Source organism: Impatiens glandulifera, chromosome 8 (genome assembly GCF_907164915.1).
Source record: "Impatiens glandulifera chromosome 8, dImpGla2.1, whole genome shotgun sequence".
NCBI lineage: Eukaryota > Viridiplantae > Streptophyta > Magnoliopsida > Ericales > Balsaminaceae > Impatiens > Impatiens glandulifera.
The window spans coordinates 2,223,069-2,239,311 of NC_061869.1; the positions used below are offsets into that span (position 1 = coordinate 2,223,069).

Consider the following 16,243-nt stretch of genomic DNA (forward strand, 5'->3'; position numbering starts at 1 on the left):
ATAATTACATTTTATATTTGTAATGTATTTTTAGATTAGTTCCTTATAATTAAGGTACGTAATTTATTTTAACTAAATTTGTGTATACATGTTAGGAAATAATTATTGTAATATTATGACTATTTAATAAATAAAGTTGAAGATTATAGTTATAAAAAAAATTAATTAATAACTAGCCTATTTAAGAGTTCATATTATTTTCTTTTAATTCTTAAAAGTAAGTTTACCTTTGTATCCATAACTTTCACTTAAACTTATTTATAATTCATTATAAGTGTATATCTAACTTAATTTTATTCTCTTAGGAAATATTTTTTTTTATATATTATTGTTACTATTAATAAAGAAAGGTATAATGAAGATAAAATTAATATAATATGTACTAACAAATAAAATCAATGAAAATAAATTATGATATGAGTTGTTAAAAATACATTCAAATAAAAATTTAATTAAACAAAGTTGTAAAATTAAGATTCGTTCTTATTTATATCATAATACTACGTTACTTTTTCAAAAAAAAAAAAAAAAAATATTAAATTTTGTTGATCTTATTTCTCTTATTATTAATGAGATCATTTTTTAACCTATGATTGTCATAATTTATATATCAAAATAACTATGTATTTTTCTCTCATACTTTAATAAAATTTTATTTTCTTAACTTTCTTAATTATATATATATTTTTTGTTTTATTTTAGCTAGTTTACAAGATGACATAAAATATTCCACTAATAGTTTTTTTTTGTTATTATTGGAATATAAATTGCTTGGACGAATAGCATAAGACCGAATTGGAGGAGGCTACAATCGCTAACTTTGTACTACTTGTTCTTATTGTTGTCGGTAATATAGTTTTCTTTCATAACGTTCATCAACCTATTATGTCTATTTCGCGTGTGACCAGAAATGAAATGAAGGATCAACAACTTTAAAGTTATGATCAACAATCAAGGATAGACAAATGTTTTTTTAGTAACATACAGTACACACTACTACTACTACTAATTTTGTGTTTCTTTCTTTTTAAATTGTTAATGGACAGTTAAAAAATATTCTTCGGATTATCAAGTTCATAATTTCACAATTACAATATTTATTTTTCTCTTTTGAATATAATGCCTATAAGAAAAATTAAATAAATAAGAGAGCACCATTTTGAATACAATTTTGCTAAATAATATTAATCTTATTAATTTTGAGTAGAATGAGAGATTGGTTGTATTTAGTTAATGGTATGAAGAAATTATTAGTTCATTATTAGGGAATGTTTTTCACAAGTTTATTAAAATCCCAATTTTGTTACAATTACACAAATAATTTCATATTTATTTTTCTCTCTTCATTTGCCTAAAACAATAAAAAGATTAAAGGAAATTAGCTGAATTTTGCACGCATAAAAATTAAACATCCCAATATTATACCACCAATATAAACGCAATTATAATCAACAAATAAAATAAATTATGATTTTAATAAGAAACTCATAAGAATAATATATTTTTTTCGAAGAACAAAAATTGGCCCAAATAAGTAAAACAATTAAAGATGAAACAATTCATATAAGTAAATAAACACACATTTGTACCCGAACTAATCATCACGACGATAACTAATTCAAAAGAAAAACAAAACAAACATATATTAATTTAATCCTAATTACTATAGAACACACTAATTATAATTATTAATCCATTTAAACTTGTATTTAAAAATCGACCGCAATTGAATTACTTTACATATTTATATTGAAATCGACCGCAATAGAAGCGAATGAATGCGTAAATGTTATAATCTGGAAAGCGACTTGACTTCCTTGATAAAAAAGCCTTAATGAGGTGGATCAGACCAATGAGGATAAAGAGCTTCGAAAGCTCTAGGGAAGAGAAGAAAGAGTCAGAGTGATACCAAGCCGATAGGCCAACATCGGTTGAAGCAATGGTAGCTATATATTAAGAACAAGCCTCAACAATCCAATAAGTTCTCTGGTAAAAAAAATATTTGACATCCGGTCTTCTAAAACTAACACTTTTGAGAAAAATATGCTAGACACGCTTAGTTAGTTGACATTCCGTCCTTTAGATTGAGATAGATCCAGAATTTGGAGTTAATGTGGGTATGAACCAAATTTTGGGTGAGCTTAAAATAGAATAAAAATTTAAGTAAATATTTTATAAAATAGTCAATTAAATTGAAAAATATATAAAATTAGAGAGTAATTTTAACTTATTTTTTATTAAATAAAAAAATTGTTTTTTTGGGTGTGCTTAAGCCAGCGCACACAAATGCATTTAAATATTTTAAATTATACATTTATTGTAATTGGATTGAAAAACTTTTCATTTACATACATACTAGCTATTGTTAAAGTTTGTGGCCCGAATTCTTGTTGGGTCAGCGGACTTTGCCCGTCTTAATGGGTTTGACCCCTTTTAATTTACATCATATTTTAGGGTTAGACAATATATAGAGAATACAACCGTCTTTTCTCTTATTCAGTTTTTACGTTGTCCACCAAAATTCTGTACAATCTTCGTTATAGTGAAATCTTCTCTTCTGCCCGTGGTTTTTCACCCGTAAAGGGTTTTCCACGTAATCTTGGTGTTCGTTCTTCTTTATCGCTTTTATTCTCTTTTATTGTGGTTTGGATTCTAACAAATTGGTATCAGAGCCAAATTTGTTTGTTTTATTTTTGGGTCATGACCACGATGAAATACGACATTCCGCTGCTGGATCGTAACACCAGATTTGCGTTATGGCAAGTGAAGATGCGAGCTATTTTGGCACAGATGGATCTGGAAGATGCGCTATATGGCGCTGTCAAGATGCCGTCTTCGTGGACTGATGAAGAGAAGCAACGAGCAGATCGTAAGGCTCTATCGCAGATTTATCTGCATTTGTCGAATCAGATTCTTCAAGACTGTTTGAAGGAAAAAACAGTTGCTGCACTCTGGCTAAGATTGGAGCAATTATGCATGACGAAAACGCTGACTAACAAGCTACACTTGAAGCAACGCTTGTATTCCCAACGTATGTCTGACGGTACGTCTTTAGAAAATCACTTAACTGTTTTTAAAGAAATAGTCTCTGATTTGGAATCTATGGAGGTTAAGTACGATGAAGAAGATTTAGGGCTCATATTATTGTGTTCACTACCTCCTTCGTATGCTAATTTTAGAGATACCATTCTCTATAGTCGTGAGACTTTGACTCTGGATGAGGTTTATGATGCACTCTTCTCGAAAGAGAAGATGCATAAACTTGTTGGTTCAGATAATATGGCTGAAGGCCTTGTTGCACGAGGCAGACAACAGGAGAGGTATTCTAGCAGCAATAACCGTGGCAGGTCAAAATCCAAGAACAGAGATAAGACGTGTAGGTACTGCAAGAAGAAAGGTCATATTGTTGTTGAGTGTTATAAGTTACAGAATAAGAATAAGAGGGCTGGTGAGGATCATAAGAGTAATCAACCAGAGAAATATGGCGAAGTTGATGTTGCTGAAAAGTACAATGATGGAGAACTCCTCGTTACGTCTGATATTGATTCGAAATAGAGCGACGAATGGATTCTTGATTCTGGATACACGTTTCATATGTGTCCTAATCGGGACTGGTTCTCTACATATGAAGTGGTCTCTAGAGGTACCATTGTGATGGGTAATAATGCATCTTACAGAATTGCTGGTATTGGTACAGTTAGAGTTAAGATGTTTGATGGCACTATTCGAACACTTGGTGATGTAAGGCACATTACTGACATGAAGAGAAATCTGATCTCATTGAGTATTCTTGATTCTAAAGGGTATAAATACATCGGTGAAGGTGGAGTTGTGAAGGTCAGCAAGGGGTCTCTTGTTGTGATGAAGGGTCTCAAGAAAACTGCCAATTTATATGTTCTGCAAGGCTCTACGATTACATGTGATGTTGCTGTTGCTAGTTTGTCTATGTCTGATTCTGATGCTACAAGATTATGGCACACGCGTCTAGGTCACATGAGTGAGAATGACATGGTCGAATTGAACAAGAGAGGGCTTCTTGATGTGCAGGGTATTACGAAGCTGGAGTTTTGTGAACACTGCGTTTTTGGTAAGCAAAAAAGAGTTAGGTTCTCGGCTGGTATTCACAATACGAAGGGGACACTAGACTACATTCATTCTGATTTGTGGGGCCTTTTAGAGTACCATCTAAAGGTGGTGCGTTCTATATGTTGACTATTATAGATGATTTCTCCAGGAAGGTTTGGGCATTATTTTTGAAACAAAAGAGTGACGTGTTTTCTACCTTTAAAAAGTGAAAGTTAATGATTGAGAAGCAGACAGGGAGGAAAGTGAAGCATCTCCGAACTGATAACGGTTTGGAGTTTTGTTCTAATGAGTTTAATATTTTATGTGGAACAGAAGGTATTGTGAGGCATCATACACTTCGATATAATCCTCAACAGAATGGAGTTGCAGAGAGGATGAATAGAACTTTGATGGAGAAGGTGCGTTGTATGTGCCTTAATGCTGGGCTACCGATGTCGTTTTGGGCTGAGACCGTTGCGTATGCATGTCATCTCGTTAATCGCTCTCCTTCGACTGCTATTGATAAGAAAACTCCACAAGAGGTATGGACTGGTTCTCCTGCTAGTTATTCTGATTTAAAAAATTTCGTATGTCATGCGTATGCTCATGTGGATAATGGGAAGTTAAAGCCTCGTTCGGTGAAGTGCGTGTTCATAGGGTTCAAGCAAGGTGTGAAGGGATACAAGTTGTGGTGTTCTAAGACTAGTAAAGTCGTCATCAGTAGAGATGTTGTTTTTGATGAGACTATCATGCTTTAGGGGTCTCCGTCTTCAACTCCCTCCGAGGGAAATAAACAGAAGTCAAGTATTGAGGTGGAGTTTGAGATTGGGTTGAAACCTACACCAGAGCAACTCCATGGCCTATTCTAGTTTCTATGGATGGTGCTAGCTCCTCAGAAGCACCTCCACAACATTCAATTGCAAAAAATTGGCCTCGTAGAGAAATTAGACGCCCTCAAAGATATGTAGAGGCTGATTTAATTGTGTATGCATTAAATGTGCCTGAAGAGATTGATTCAGAAGAAGATCCTGCAACGTATTCAGAAGCGGTTACCTGTGAAAACTCTGGTATGTGGATGATTGCTATGCAGGAAGAGATGGAATCGCTTCACAAGAATGCTACATGGGATCTAGTGAAGCTACCAAAGAGCAAGAAGGTTGTTTGCTGCAAATGGGTGTATAAGAGAAAGGAAGGTACGATGGGAGTTGAAAAAGCCAGGAATAAAGCCAGACTTGTTGCAAAAGGATATAGTCAAACTACAGGTGTTGATTTTACTGATGTATTTTCTCCAGTTGTGAAGCACAATTCTATTCGGGCTTTACTAGGTATTGTGGCATTCCACAATCTTAAGCTTGAGCAGTTAGAGGTAAAAACTGCATTCTTACACGGAGAACTTGAGGAAGACATCTACATGCATCAACTAGAGGGTTTCGTAGCCTTAGAAAAGGAAGACTACGTATGTTAGTTGAAAAAGTCTCTTTATGGTTTGAAACTGTCACCGAGACAGTGGTATAAGAGATTCGATATATTTATGACCACTCATGATTTAAGGAGGAGTAGTTACGATAGTTGTGTCTACTTTAAAGTATGTGATGATGGGTCGTTCGTTTACCTGTTGTTGTATGTTGACGATATGCTAATTGCCGTTAAGGATCAAAGAGAGGTCAGAAAGGTGAAAGCACAGTTGAGTAGCGAGTTTGAGATGAAAGATTTTGGTGCAGAAAAGAAGATGCTTGGAATGGAGATTCTTAGAGATCGATCGGCTGGTAAATTGTACATAAGTCAAAAGAGGTACATCGAGAAAGTCCTTAGTAGGTTTAACATGCAAAGTGTCAAGCCGGTAAGTACTCCACTAGCTGCTCATTTTAGACTTTCATCTTCTTTATCACCATAGTCAGATAGTGATGATGATTATATGTCGTGAGTGCCATACTCTAGTGTCGTTGACTCCTTTATGTATGCTATGGTTTATTCACGACCTGACTTAGCATATACAGTTAGTGTTGTTAGTAGATATATGGCAAACCTTGGTAAGGAACATTGGAAAGTAGTTCAGTAGATTCTCAGATACTTATGTGGTTCTACTGATGTTTGTTACAGTTTGAGAAAAGTAGAGATGGAGTTGTCGGTTACGTTAATTCAGATTACGCTAAAGATCTTGATAAGAGAAGATCATTATCTGGTTACATTTTTGTGTTGGTGGTTGCGCTATTAGTTGGAAGGCTATGTTGCAGGATACAGTTGTTTTGTCTACTACAGAGGCAGAGTACATGGCGATTACAGAAGCTTGCAAAGAAGCAATTTGGATGAAAGGCTTGTTTGGCGAACTTAGTGATGATTTGCAGATTTCTACAATCTTTTGTGATAGCCAGAGTGCTATTTTTCAGACAAAGGATCAGATGTTTCACGAGAGGACTAAGCACATTGATGTACGATATCATTTTGTGCGTGATGTGATTGCTCGTGGTGATATTGTTGTGAGCAAGGTGAGTACACACAATAATCTTGCAGATATGATGACTAAGTCACTTCCTATTACCAAGTTTGAGCATTGCTTGAACTTGGTTGGTCTTCATTGTTGAGTTATGCCCTTAGGGGCTTTGGTGGAAGAGGTTTGATTTTGTGGTTATGCTATCAAAGATTGGAATTCGTTTCAAGGTGGAGATTGTTAGAGTTTGTGGCCCGAATTCTTGTTGGGTCAGCGGGCTTTGTCCGCACTATATGGACCTGTAGTCTTAATGGGTCTGACCCCTTTTAATTTACATCATATTTTAGGGTTATACAATATATAGAGAATACAACCGTCTTTTCTCTTATTCAGTTTTTACGTTATCCACCAAAATTTATACAATCTTCGATATAATGAAACCTTCTCTTCTGCCCGTGGTTTTTCACCCGTAAAGGGTTTTCCACGTAATATTGGTGTTCGTTCTTATTTTCGTTTTTTATCCTCGTTTATTGTGATTTTGATTCTAACAACTATTTTTAAACGTTGGACAAACCCATTTATTCGATTATATTTATTAGGCTAACGTTTACAATTTTGTGATGGCATTGTCATTTTCATTAATATAATGGAACAATCTACTGAATCCAAATTTCAACATAAAAGTGTCTAAACTAAAAAAAAGATAATTAATTAAAATATGTTTTTAATAAACTATTGGTAAGCCAAAAATTAGTGGCGGAGCTCATCTCAAATTCCAAGGCTCTCTCCCTATCAAAAATATTATTTGATTAATTAATATAGTTTAACTAATTAGTTAGCGAGTTTATAATAAGATTGTAGGACAGAAATCACCGGCTTCAATCAACAAATAAAAATAAAACTAGCTAAGGAAATTTGACTTAATAAAATAGACCTCCAATTCATGAAATAGCTAGTAAACAAAAAAAATTATTATTATTTTTGTTTTTATAATATCATTGTTATGTTAAACGACCTCACGTCATTTTCATTATACATGGATATTAAAAACAAAATACAAAATTGTGGTTTTATATAATTTAAAAAGACAACTTTTGTTTTAAACAAGAACATGTGGGAACATTTGAAGGATTCGATGTTCCATAGGCATTGGAGCAACTCGCGCTTAGAAGCTTCTTATAAGAAGACCTAATGTTAATGCCCTCTAATTTAATGTTCTCACATGGTGTCGAAGCACTGCATTTAAGATTTATTGCCACATCTGACACTGTTGTTCCTCTGAATCCTCTGAAGGAAACGTCCCTTACTTTTACTTTTGACGGCTGCAACAACCAAAACAGAATTAAAAACATAAAACAACTAATTAAGCTAGCTAACAATATATTTAATGTACGTAGATAATCTTAATTAGCTTACTTGGGATGGACAATTTTGTTTCACACAATAGTTTTGCTTAATGATAATAGGATTTTGGACGTCGACCAACACAATATTCTCGTATGAGATCATTCTAGCAAATCCATTTCCTTCCTAAATAAGATTGTAATTCATTATTTAGCTGTATAGTGTCTTTTATACAAGTTTAGTTAAATAAGTTTAACTCACATTCACGGTTTTTATTCTGGCAGCATTTTGTGTTCTCGTGAAAGTGCAATTTTTCACATGTATATTTTCAACTCTTTCGAAAATCCCTGCATCTCTTCCTAAGCTTCCAATACTGCGAAACAAATAAATGAATCAACTGTCACAATCCACATCAAAATTATAAGAAAAATAAAATTTCTTTAACAAACAAAATATTCCACCTTATTCCATGGCCTGGGCCGCAATTAACATTTGTGATATTGATGTTCGAGCAGCCACCATTGATAGCAACACAATCGTCTCCTATACATAACCGAGATATAGATTTAGTTGTGTTACACCACAAAAAAAGAGTATATATATGATACATGGACACTCAAATAAACTCACCGGTTTGTATGTTGCTTCGTTGAATATTGATGTTACTAGAGCCAGAAATGTCTATACCGTCAGTATTTTCACTGTTTTGAGGCGCAGTTATTTGAATGTTTGTGATTGTAACGGTCGTGCAACTTGTTATGGCGATGTGGGCTCTCGGTGGTTGAACGAAGGTTAGACCTTTGATAATTACGTTTGTGCATCCAAGTATCCCTAGTGCCTGTCATTGAGAGTCAGTGTTTGGGTAAAAAAAAATATCATAGTTTGATTTTTATTTAGAAATCAAGTGCGAAAGAAAGAAGTTATACCGCTGGCCTATTTTCGCCTAGTCCTGGTCTCCACCAGTCATTGAAAGTTGCCGAACCACTGAATCCACCGGTTCCAGTAAGGACAAGCCCATTGACACTCGAGAAAACTATCCACATGGTCTTAGTATTGAATTGATTCATATTTGGTGCGATGATTTGACCCTTAATCTAGTATAATTAATAAATTAAACTTAGCTAAAATAAAATAAAATAATAGAATTATGAAGATTAATTATAATCATATATACTTGAACTGTGATGGAAGAAGATGAACATGGACCCATAAATCTGGTTGGCCTCACAAAGAATCTCTTATTGGCAGGTACCGCCATTGTTGGGTTATTTCCTTTATCATTACACACTTTTTTCCATGCTTGAACGAACGCCTTTTGTTTTATATATGCACAAGTGAAATTGTATTAAAAAAAGTTTAATATATTTAGCTTGTATGAGTGACTTATAAATTATCTACCTGTGTATCGTCCGAATGTCCGTTCCCTACAGCTCCGAATGTTGTCACATCAAATGTTGTTTGTGTAGTTAAACGGCTTTTTAACATCAGTATGCATGATAACACAATTATGATATTGTGAAGATCCTACAAAAATAAACAAACAATGTCAAAACTTAAAATTAAGTACATAAATGTAATTGATCAAGAAGTTATAAATGATACCATAAATTTGAGTGGTATATATATATTTCACTGAATAATATTATTGCTATTGTTGAGTAGAATGATAGATTGAATGGTTGTATTTATACATAAGCTAAAGTAATTTATTCATTATTAGGGAATTGTCTAGTATATTCTTTAAATATTATGGTGATTTTTTATTTTTGATAAATTTGAAAATTTTTAGGAAATAACTTGTAATTTTGGCACTATTTTTCTTAATTTTTGGTTCATTAGTTCATATTATGAATCACACTTTTTCATAAGTATAAGATTACTGTGATAAAAAAACAATAAAATTTTAGTAAATGATATTGTTTTACCTATTTGTAACTTTTCCCTTATTTAATATGTGATTGCTAATTAAGTCTATGATTTCAAAAAAAAAAATGACTTTATTTTAATTTATAAAATGATATTCTATTTATTTTTATTAACATAAAATTAATTTATATATAATAAAAAATTAAAAATTTGTAAACAAATATTTTAAATATTATACAGTTAAAATATGAAAAACAAAATTGAAATAATTAATCATGCAATTTTAAATTGGAACTTAGACGACTAAATTGTAAAGACATATATAATTGTTATGACATTTTATTTGTATACCAGGCCAAAATGAGATAAAGATGAAAATAAATAAATCAATCTTTGTATATAATTTTTTGAAGCTTCATAGAAACACAATGATATTAATTTGTCTTTTGCACTATTCTCTATATTATATATTCCTTAGTTTAATTTATTTTTCTAGTAACTGAAAAATTATTTTTATAGATAGATTAATTTTATTATTTTAAATGTAATATGAAAATTATTTCTATAATTTTGATGATAAATATAATTACATTTTATATTTGTAATGTATTTTTAGATTAGTTCCTTATAATTAAGGTACGTAATTTATTTTAACTAAATTTGTGTATACATGTTAGGAAATAATTATTGTAATACTATGACTATTTAATAAATAAACTTGAAGATTATAGTTATCAAAAATAATTAATTAATAACTAGCCTATTTAAGAGTTCATATTATTTTCTTTTAATTCTTAAAAGTAAGTTTACCTTTGTATATATAACTTTCACTTAAACTTATAATTTATTATAAGTGCATATCTAACTTAATTTTTATTCTCTTAGGAAATATTTTTTTTATATATTATTGTTACTATTAATAAAGAACGGTATAATAAAGATCAAATTAATATAAGATGTACTAACAAATAAAATCAATGAAAATAAATTATGATATGAGTTGTTAAAAATACATTCAAATAAAAATTTAATTAACAAAGTTGTAAAATTAAGATTCTTTCTTATTTATATCATACTACGTTACTTTTTAAAAAAAAAAAAAAATATTAAGTTTTGTTGATCTTATTTCTCTTATTATTAATGAGATCATTTTTTAACCTATGATTGTCATCATTTATATGTCAAAATAACTAACAATTTTTCTCACATACTTTAATAAATTTTTATTTTCTTCTTCTAATCTCAGATTTGTTAATAACTTTCTTAATTATTTATATTTTTTGTTTTATTTTAGCTAGTTTACAAGATGACATAAAATATTTCAATAATAACAATATTAACTACCTACAAACTAAATGACCATCCTTGCGTGTACCTAAATAATAATAATATTAGGGTTTATGGCAGTTGAAAAACCAAGTATAATTGTTTAGAGTTTCAAGAAAGTTGTTCTTGAAGAATCAAAGATGGGGGACCCTGGACCCAACAACAATGGCATTGCCGTGTTATCCAGCATATTCGCTTCAATCATGTCCATTGGTGTCGTCTTAAACGCAATATGGTTGAACCAACAAGCCACCACCCACTGCGATCATATCTTCGACATACCCTTAATAATCATGTCTTCTTTCCTCATGGCACTCTCTATTCTCGGGATATATGGAGCCTTCATCGGTATCCATTGGATCCTCCTCTACTACGGACGTGCCTTGTTTATACTCATCCTCCTCATGTATGGTTTAACCGTCATCGCTCTTGTGGTCACTACCAAGAGCCCCGGATTGAAAGTCCCCGGAAAGGGCTATATGGTTGAAAATCACCAGAGTTGGCTTAAGAGGAGGGTAAACAAAAATTGGAACAAGATTACTATTTTCCTTCAACAAACCAAGATTTGTGATCATAACCTTAATGGAACCAATGCTAACTTATCCTCTATACAGGTATTATTATTGATTCAATAATATTTATGTATGAATCTATGTTTTGAATTAATTAATTTTGTAGTACCATTGCTGCAAACCGTCAAATGATTGTTCAAATTCAACTTCCACAAATCCTGATTGCAATAAGTGGAGTAGTGACGAGAAAGTGTTGTGTTATGGTTGCGAGTCTTGTAAGATTGCTTGGACGAATAGAATAAGACCGAATTGGAGAAGGGCGACAATCACTAACTTCGTACTTCTTGTCCTTATTGTTGCCGGCAATATAGTTGTCTTTCACAACGTTCATCAACCTGTGCCTATTTCCAGAGTGACTAGAAATGAAGGATCAGCAACTTTAAAGTGATCAACAATCAAGGATAGACAAATGTTTTTTTAGTAACATACACACTACTACTATTACTAATTTTTTGTTTTTTTTTCTTTTAAATTTGTTAATTGACTGTTAAAAAATACTCTTCCAATTATCAAGTTCATAATTTCTCAATTACACAATTTATTTTTCTCTTTAGAATACAAGAAAAATTAAATAAATAAGAAACCACCATTTTGAGTACTAATTTGCTAAATAATATTAATCTTATTAATTTTGTGTAGAATGAGAGATTGGTTGTATTAGTAAATGGTATGAAGTAATTATTAGCTCATCATTAGGGAATGTTTTTCACAAATTTATTAAAATCTCATATTGTTACAATTACACAATTAATAATCCCATTTTCATTTTTCTCTCTTTAATTGCTTAAAACAATAGAAAAATTAAAGAAACTAGCTGAAATTTCTTGCGTTGCAAGGCATGCATTAAAATAAACATTGATCGCAATATTACACGAACAACATAAGCGTAATTATAATCAACAAATAAAATAAAATTTGGCAATGATAACCAAATTTTAATAAAGTCAATAAATAAAATTTTACAATTTATAATAAAATAAAATATGATTTAATAAGAACTCATAAGAATGATTGTATCAGAACTAATCACGACGATAACTAAGTCAAAAGAAAAATAAAAAAAACATATATTAATTTAATCATAATTACTATAGAACGCGTACTAATTTAAAATTATTAATCCATTTAAATTAGTATTTTTTTTAAACGATGAACTCCCACTGGTCAAAAAATGACCTTTACCGACAGATATTACCGAGGGTTTTATAAAACTCTCCTAATTGATCCCGAGAGGAACAAATCTTTCGTTATTGAAAATAGATTCCGAGAGGGGTCTAAAACTTTCGGTTTTACTAATTAGTACTGAAAGTTCTACAAAGAACTTTCGGTTTTGACATTCCCAAAAATTCAAAAAAATTCTAACGAAAGTTACCTTAACTCTCGGAATTTGGTCTATACCGAAAGTTATAGGGTCAAAACGAGAGTTTTTACTCTCGGTTTTGACCCCTTTTTCACCAGTGTCCTCAACTGATTATATCTCAAAAAAAAAAAAACTTTCTTTAATAACGGTTTATATATATCGAATTCTTGACTATATGGATTTCCATTCACATATTAAAATTAACAATACATGATACACAATTACTTATGTTGACTATTATGGATTTTTTCACATTATTAGGGTAGTTTTAGTTAGTTAAATTGAGTTAGAAAATATTAGTGTTTATGGGAGAGTGGCAGTTGAAAAACCAACTGAAAATCCCAACAACTTTACGGGTTGTCATCTCTTAATTCTTTAAATAATTGAAAGAAAGTTCAAACCATCAATTCTTTATAATTTAGTTCTATTTCCAAGATTCATTGTTGAAGAATGGTGGGGCGTGCGGCCGCGGGTATCGATGGCACTCCCTTGGCAATGAGCACATTCGTCTTCTTCCTGTCCATTGGTGTCTTAATAAACGCAATGTGGCTGAGCCAGGACCCCATTGCACACTGCGATCCTTTCCTAGACCTACCCTTAAGAATCATGGCAACTATCCTCGTGGCATTCTCTATTGTCGGTGTAGTCGGAGTCTTAGCCCGTATCAACTTGATCCTCAGCATCTACGGATGTGTCATGATTTTGCTCGTCCTCGTCATGTTTGGTTTTTCCATTTTCACGTTTGTGGTGACTTACAACAACGACGACGGAAAGGGCTATAAGGTTGGAAATAATGACAACGGTTGGTTTAAGAAGAATGCGAACAAGAATTGGAACACTAATATTAGTACTTGCCTTGAACAAACCAAGATTTGTGATAACTATACCAACTATTATGAGTTTGATCTAAATACCATATCCGTTATACAGGTATTATTATTATCATTCATTTCAATCATATTTACTACGATTCTATGCTTTTGAATTAATTAATTTTGTAGCCCGGTTGCTGCAAGCCGCCTTCAAATGATTGTTCAAATTCAACTTCCACAAATCCCGATTGCAGTAAATGGAATAGAGACCGGAATGTGTTGTGTTATAGTTGCGAGACTTGTAAAATTGGATGGATGAATATCATCGGGCCAAAGTGGATGTGGGAAGCCATCACCAACCTTATACTTCTTATCTTTATCAGTGTCTCGGATATAGTTCTCTTCAAATCCTTTCCCCGAGAGCATGTTATGAGTTCAGCGGATTCATCGACCAACAATTAAGGATAGACAAAAATATATCTAGATAATATCATATCAATAGTTTGTGTTTTTTTTTTATAAGAACATACACTAGTAACAGTACTACTACTTCTACTTCTTTTGTAATTTTGATTCTTTTAATATTGCTAATTGACAATTAAAAGTGCTATTTGATTATGATCAAGTTCCTAATCTATATATATATAATGATGCTTAATTTTTAAAGTGTCCGGATTGGCGGGTCGAGAGCTGTGGTTAATTTGGATACTTGGGTCGGATTGTGGGTTGACCCGTTTTTAAATTTAAAACGGTTAAAAATAAAATTAAAAATGCTAGAGGTATGTTTCGAACTTGCAACCTAACAAAACAAGTACAGCTCTTTAACCAACTAGGCTACAAAAACTTTATATTTTAAATTCAACACCAAATTTGATAAACGCGGGACGTTTTAATATTAATATAAGTTCAACTTTTTAACTAACTAATCTATATAGGTGTTGAGTAAATTGATACTTGGGTCGGATTGTGGGTTGACCCACCCATAAACTTAAAACGGTTAAAAATAAAATAAAAAAAATATTATCCGTAATTTTTTTCCATGATTTTTATATTAATACTCGTGCAAATGCACGGAAAAAATGCTAGTTATTAGGGAATTTTAATACTATACACTAATAATCCCATATTAATTTTTCTCTCTAGTTTAATACAATGCCTATAAGAATAAAGAAATTAGAGAGCACCATTTTGAGTAATATTTCACTAAATAATATTAAATCTAGAAATGATACATGTTATGAAGTAATTAGTTCAATATTAGGGAATTCTTTTCACAAGTTTATTTGGTGAGATTTTTAATAAATATGTTTTGGGAAATAAATTGTGATTGAGCATATTTTATGAAGTTAGTAAAAGAATATAATAATTAAAAAATAATTAAATTGAGCCTATTTTGTAAATGATATTTAATTAATATCTCATTAAAAAATCACCCCAAGTTAAAATAAAATCAATTGTTTTATCTTAATCGGTACTTTTCAATTTTCCTTTTGTATAATATGTGGTTTTATTTTAATTTATAAAATGAAATATTTGTATTTATTTAAATCACCTTAAATTTTTCAATGTATAAATATAATTAATCACAATTAAAAATTATAAATTTATTCGATACATATTAAACTCAAATTAAATTTACCCAACTCATATCATAGGTTGGGAATGGAATGGATAACCAAACAAATTGTTTTTTTTTTGTTTTTTTGTCCCCTGTTAATCTTTAACTGGATAATACATTTTTGTCTAGTTTAACACATTTTAACTAGTTTTGTCTTATTTAAAATATCTTAGATCATTTTATCATGTTTTTGATTCATTTAATATATTTTTTACTTATTTAATACATTTTAATTAGTTTAGCAAGTAATTGCTCATTTTTGTCTTATTTTAACTTATTTTTTAATCGTTAAATATGTTTTGACTAGTTGAACATAGTTTTAACCTGTTTAATAAATATTTGACCCATTTAACACAATTTAATATACTTTTGACATATTTAATATATTTTTTACTCATTCAACTGGTATTTTTAATTTTATTTTTATTCTCTTTAGATATATATATATATATATATATATATATATATATATATATATTAATTATTATTCATGTAATTAGGTTTCTTTATATTATAAATTTTAACGTGTTTATTTGAATAAAATTAATTTTGATAATTATTAATTTATGTCATTATATTTTTGTATTTGATTTTAATATAAAAAAATTATTATCTTATACTAAAATTAATTAAATGAGAATCACTAAAATGGTAAAATACATGTTAAATAAAACAATGAAAATTAATAAACAGATATTAAATCACACCTAACAAACACAATTTATATATATTTACTCAAATAAAGAAAAAATAAAAAATAAAAATAATAAAGAAGATGGTAAAAAAAATAATAATAGAGATGAGAGAAGGAGTGGATGAGAAGTAAAAGGGAATTGAGAGAATTAAGAGGGG

General features: G+C 30.7%; 3 protein-coding genes across 3 annotated transcripts; 2 read left to right on the forward strand and 1 right to left on the reverse strand.

Moving 5' to 3' along the window:
* Positions 1-7,572: 7,572 nt before the first annotated feature.
* On the reverse strand, positions 7,573-9,095 carry LOC124911695 (probable polygalacturonase At3g15720). Its single transcript, XM_047452204.1, has 7 exons — positions 9,012-9,095; positions 8,764-8,931; positions 8,468-8,675; positions 8,299-8,380; positions 8,099-8,210; positions 7,910-8,023; positions 7,573-7,815 (listed from the first exon to the last, which is right to left on the reverse strand). The coding sequence occupies exons 1-7, from the start codon at positions 9,093-9,095 to the stop codon at positions 7,573-7,575; spliced, it is 1,011 nt and encodes a 336-aa protein (XP_047308160.1).
* Positions 9,096-11,169: 2,074 nt separating this feature from the next.
* Positions 11,170-11,989, forward strand: LOC124911696 (tetraspanin-9-like). Its single transcript, XM_047452205.1, has 2 exons — positions 11,170-11,643; positions 11,708-11,989. Exons 1-2 carry the CDS (start codon positions 11,170-11,172, stop codon positions 11,987-11,989), a joined length of 756 nt encoding a protein of 251 aa, XP_047308161.1.
* Positions 11,990-13,411: 1,422 nt separating this feature from the next.
* LOC124911697 (tetraspanin-8-like) lies at positions 13,412-14,235 on the forward strand. The gene is made up of 2 exons (XM_047452206.1): positions 13,412-13,891; positions 13,963-14,235. Exons 1-2 carry the CDS (start codon positions 13,412-13,414, stop codon positions 14,233-14,235), a joined length of 753 nt encoding a protein of 250 aa, XP_047308162.1.
* Positions 14,236-16,243: the final 2,008 nt, after the last annotated feature.

Excerpts from the sequence above, each read along its gene's own strand:
- LOC124911695 (XM_047452204.1), bottom strand. The coding sequence starts at position 9,095 with ATGGCGGTACCTGCCAATAAGAGATTCTTTGTGAGGCCAACCAGATTT. Across the intron at positions 8,932-9,011 it reads CTTCTTCCATCACAGTTCAA|ATTAAGGGTCAAATCATCGC; the intron begins GTATATATGATT and ends TAATTATACTAG. Across the intron at positions 7,816-7,909 it reads AACAAAATTGTCCATCCCAA|CCGTCAAAAGTAAAAGTAAG; the intron begins GTAAGCTAATTA and ends TGGTTGTTGCAG.
- LOC124911696 (XM_047452205.1), top strand. The coding sequence starts at position 11,170 with ATGGGGGACCCTGGACCCAACAACAATGGCATTGCCGTGTTATCCAGC. Across the intron at positions 11,644-11,707 it reads CTAACTTATCCTCTATACAG|TACCATTGCTGCAAACCGTC; the intron begins GTATTATTATTG and ends TTAATTTTGTAG.
- LOC124911697 (XM_047452206.1), top strand. The coding sequence starts at position 13,412 with ATGGTGGGGCGTGCGGCCGCGGGTATCGATGGCACTCCCTTGGCAATG. Across the intron at positions 13,892-13,962 it reads ATACCATATCCGTTATACAG|CCCGGTTGCTGCAAGCCGCC; the intron begins GTATTATTATTA and ends TTAATTTTGTAG.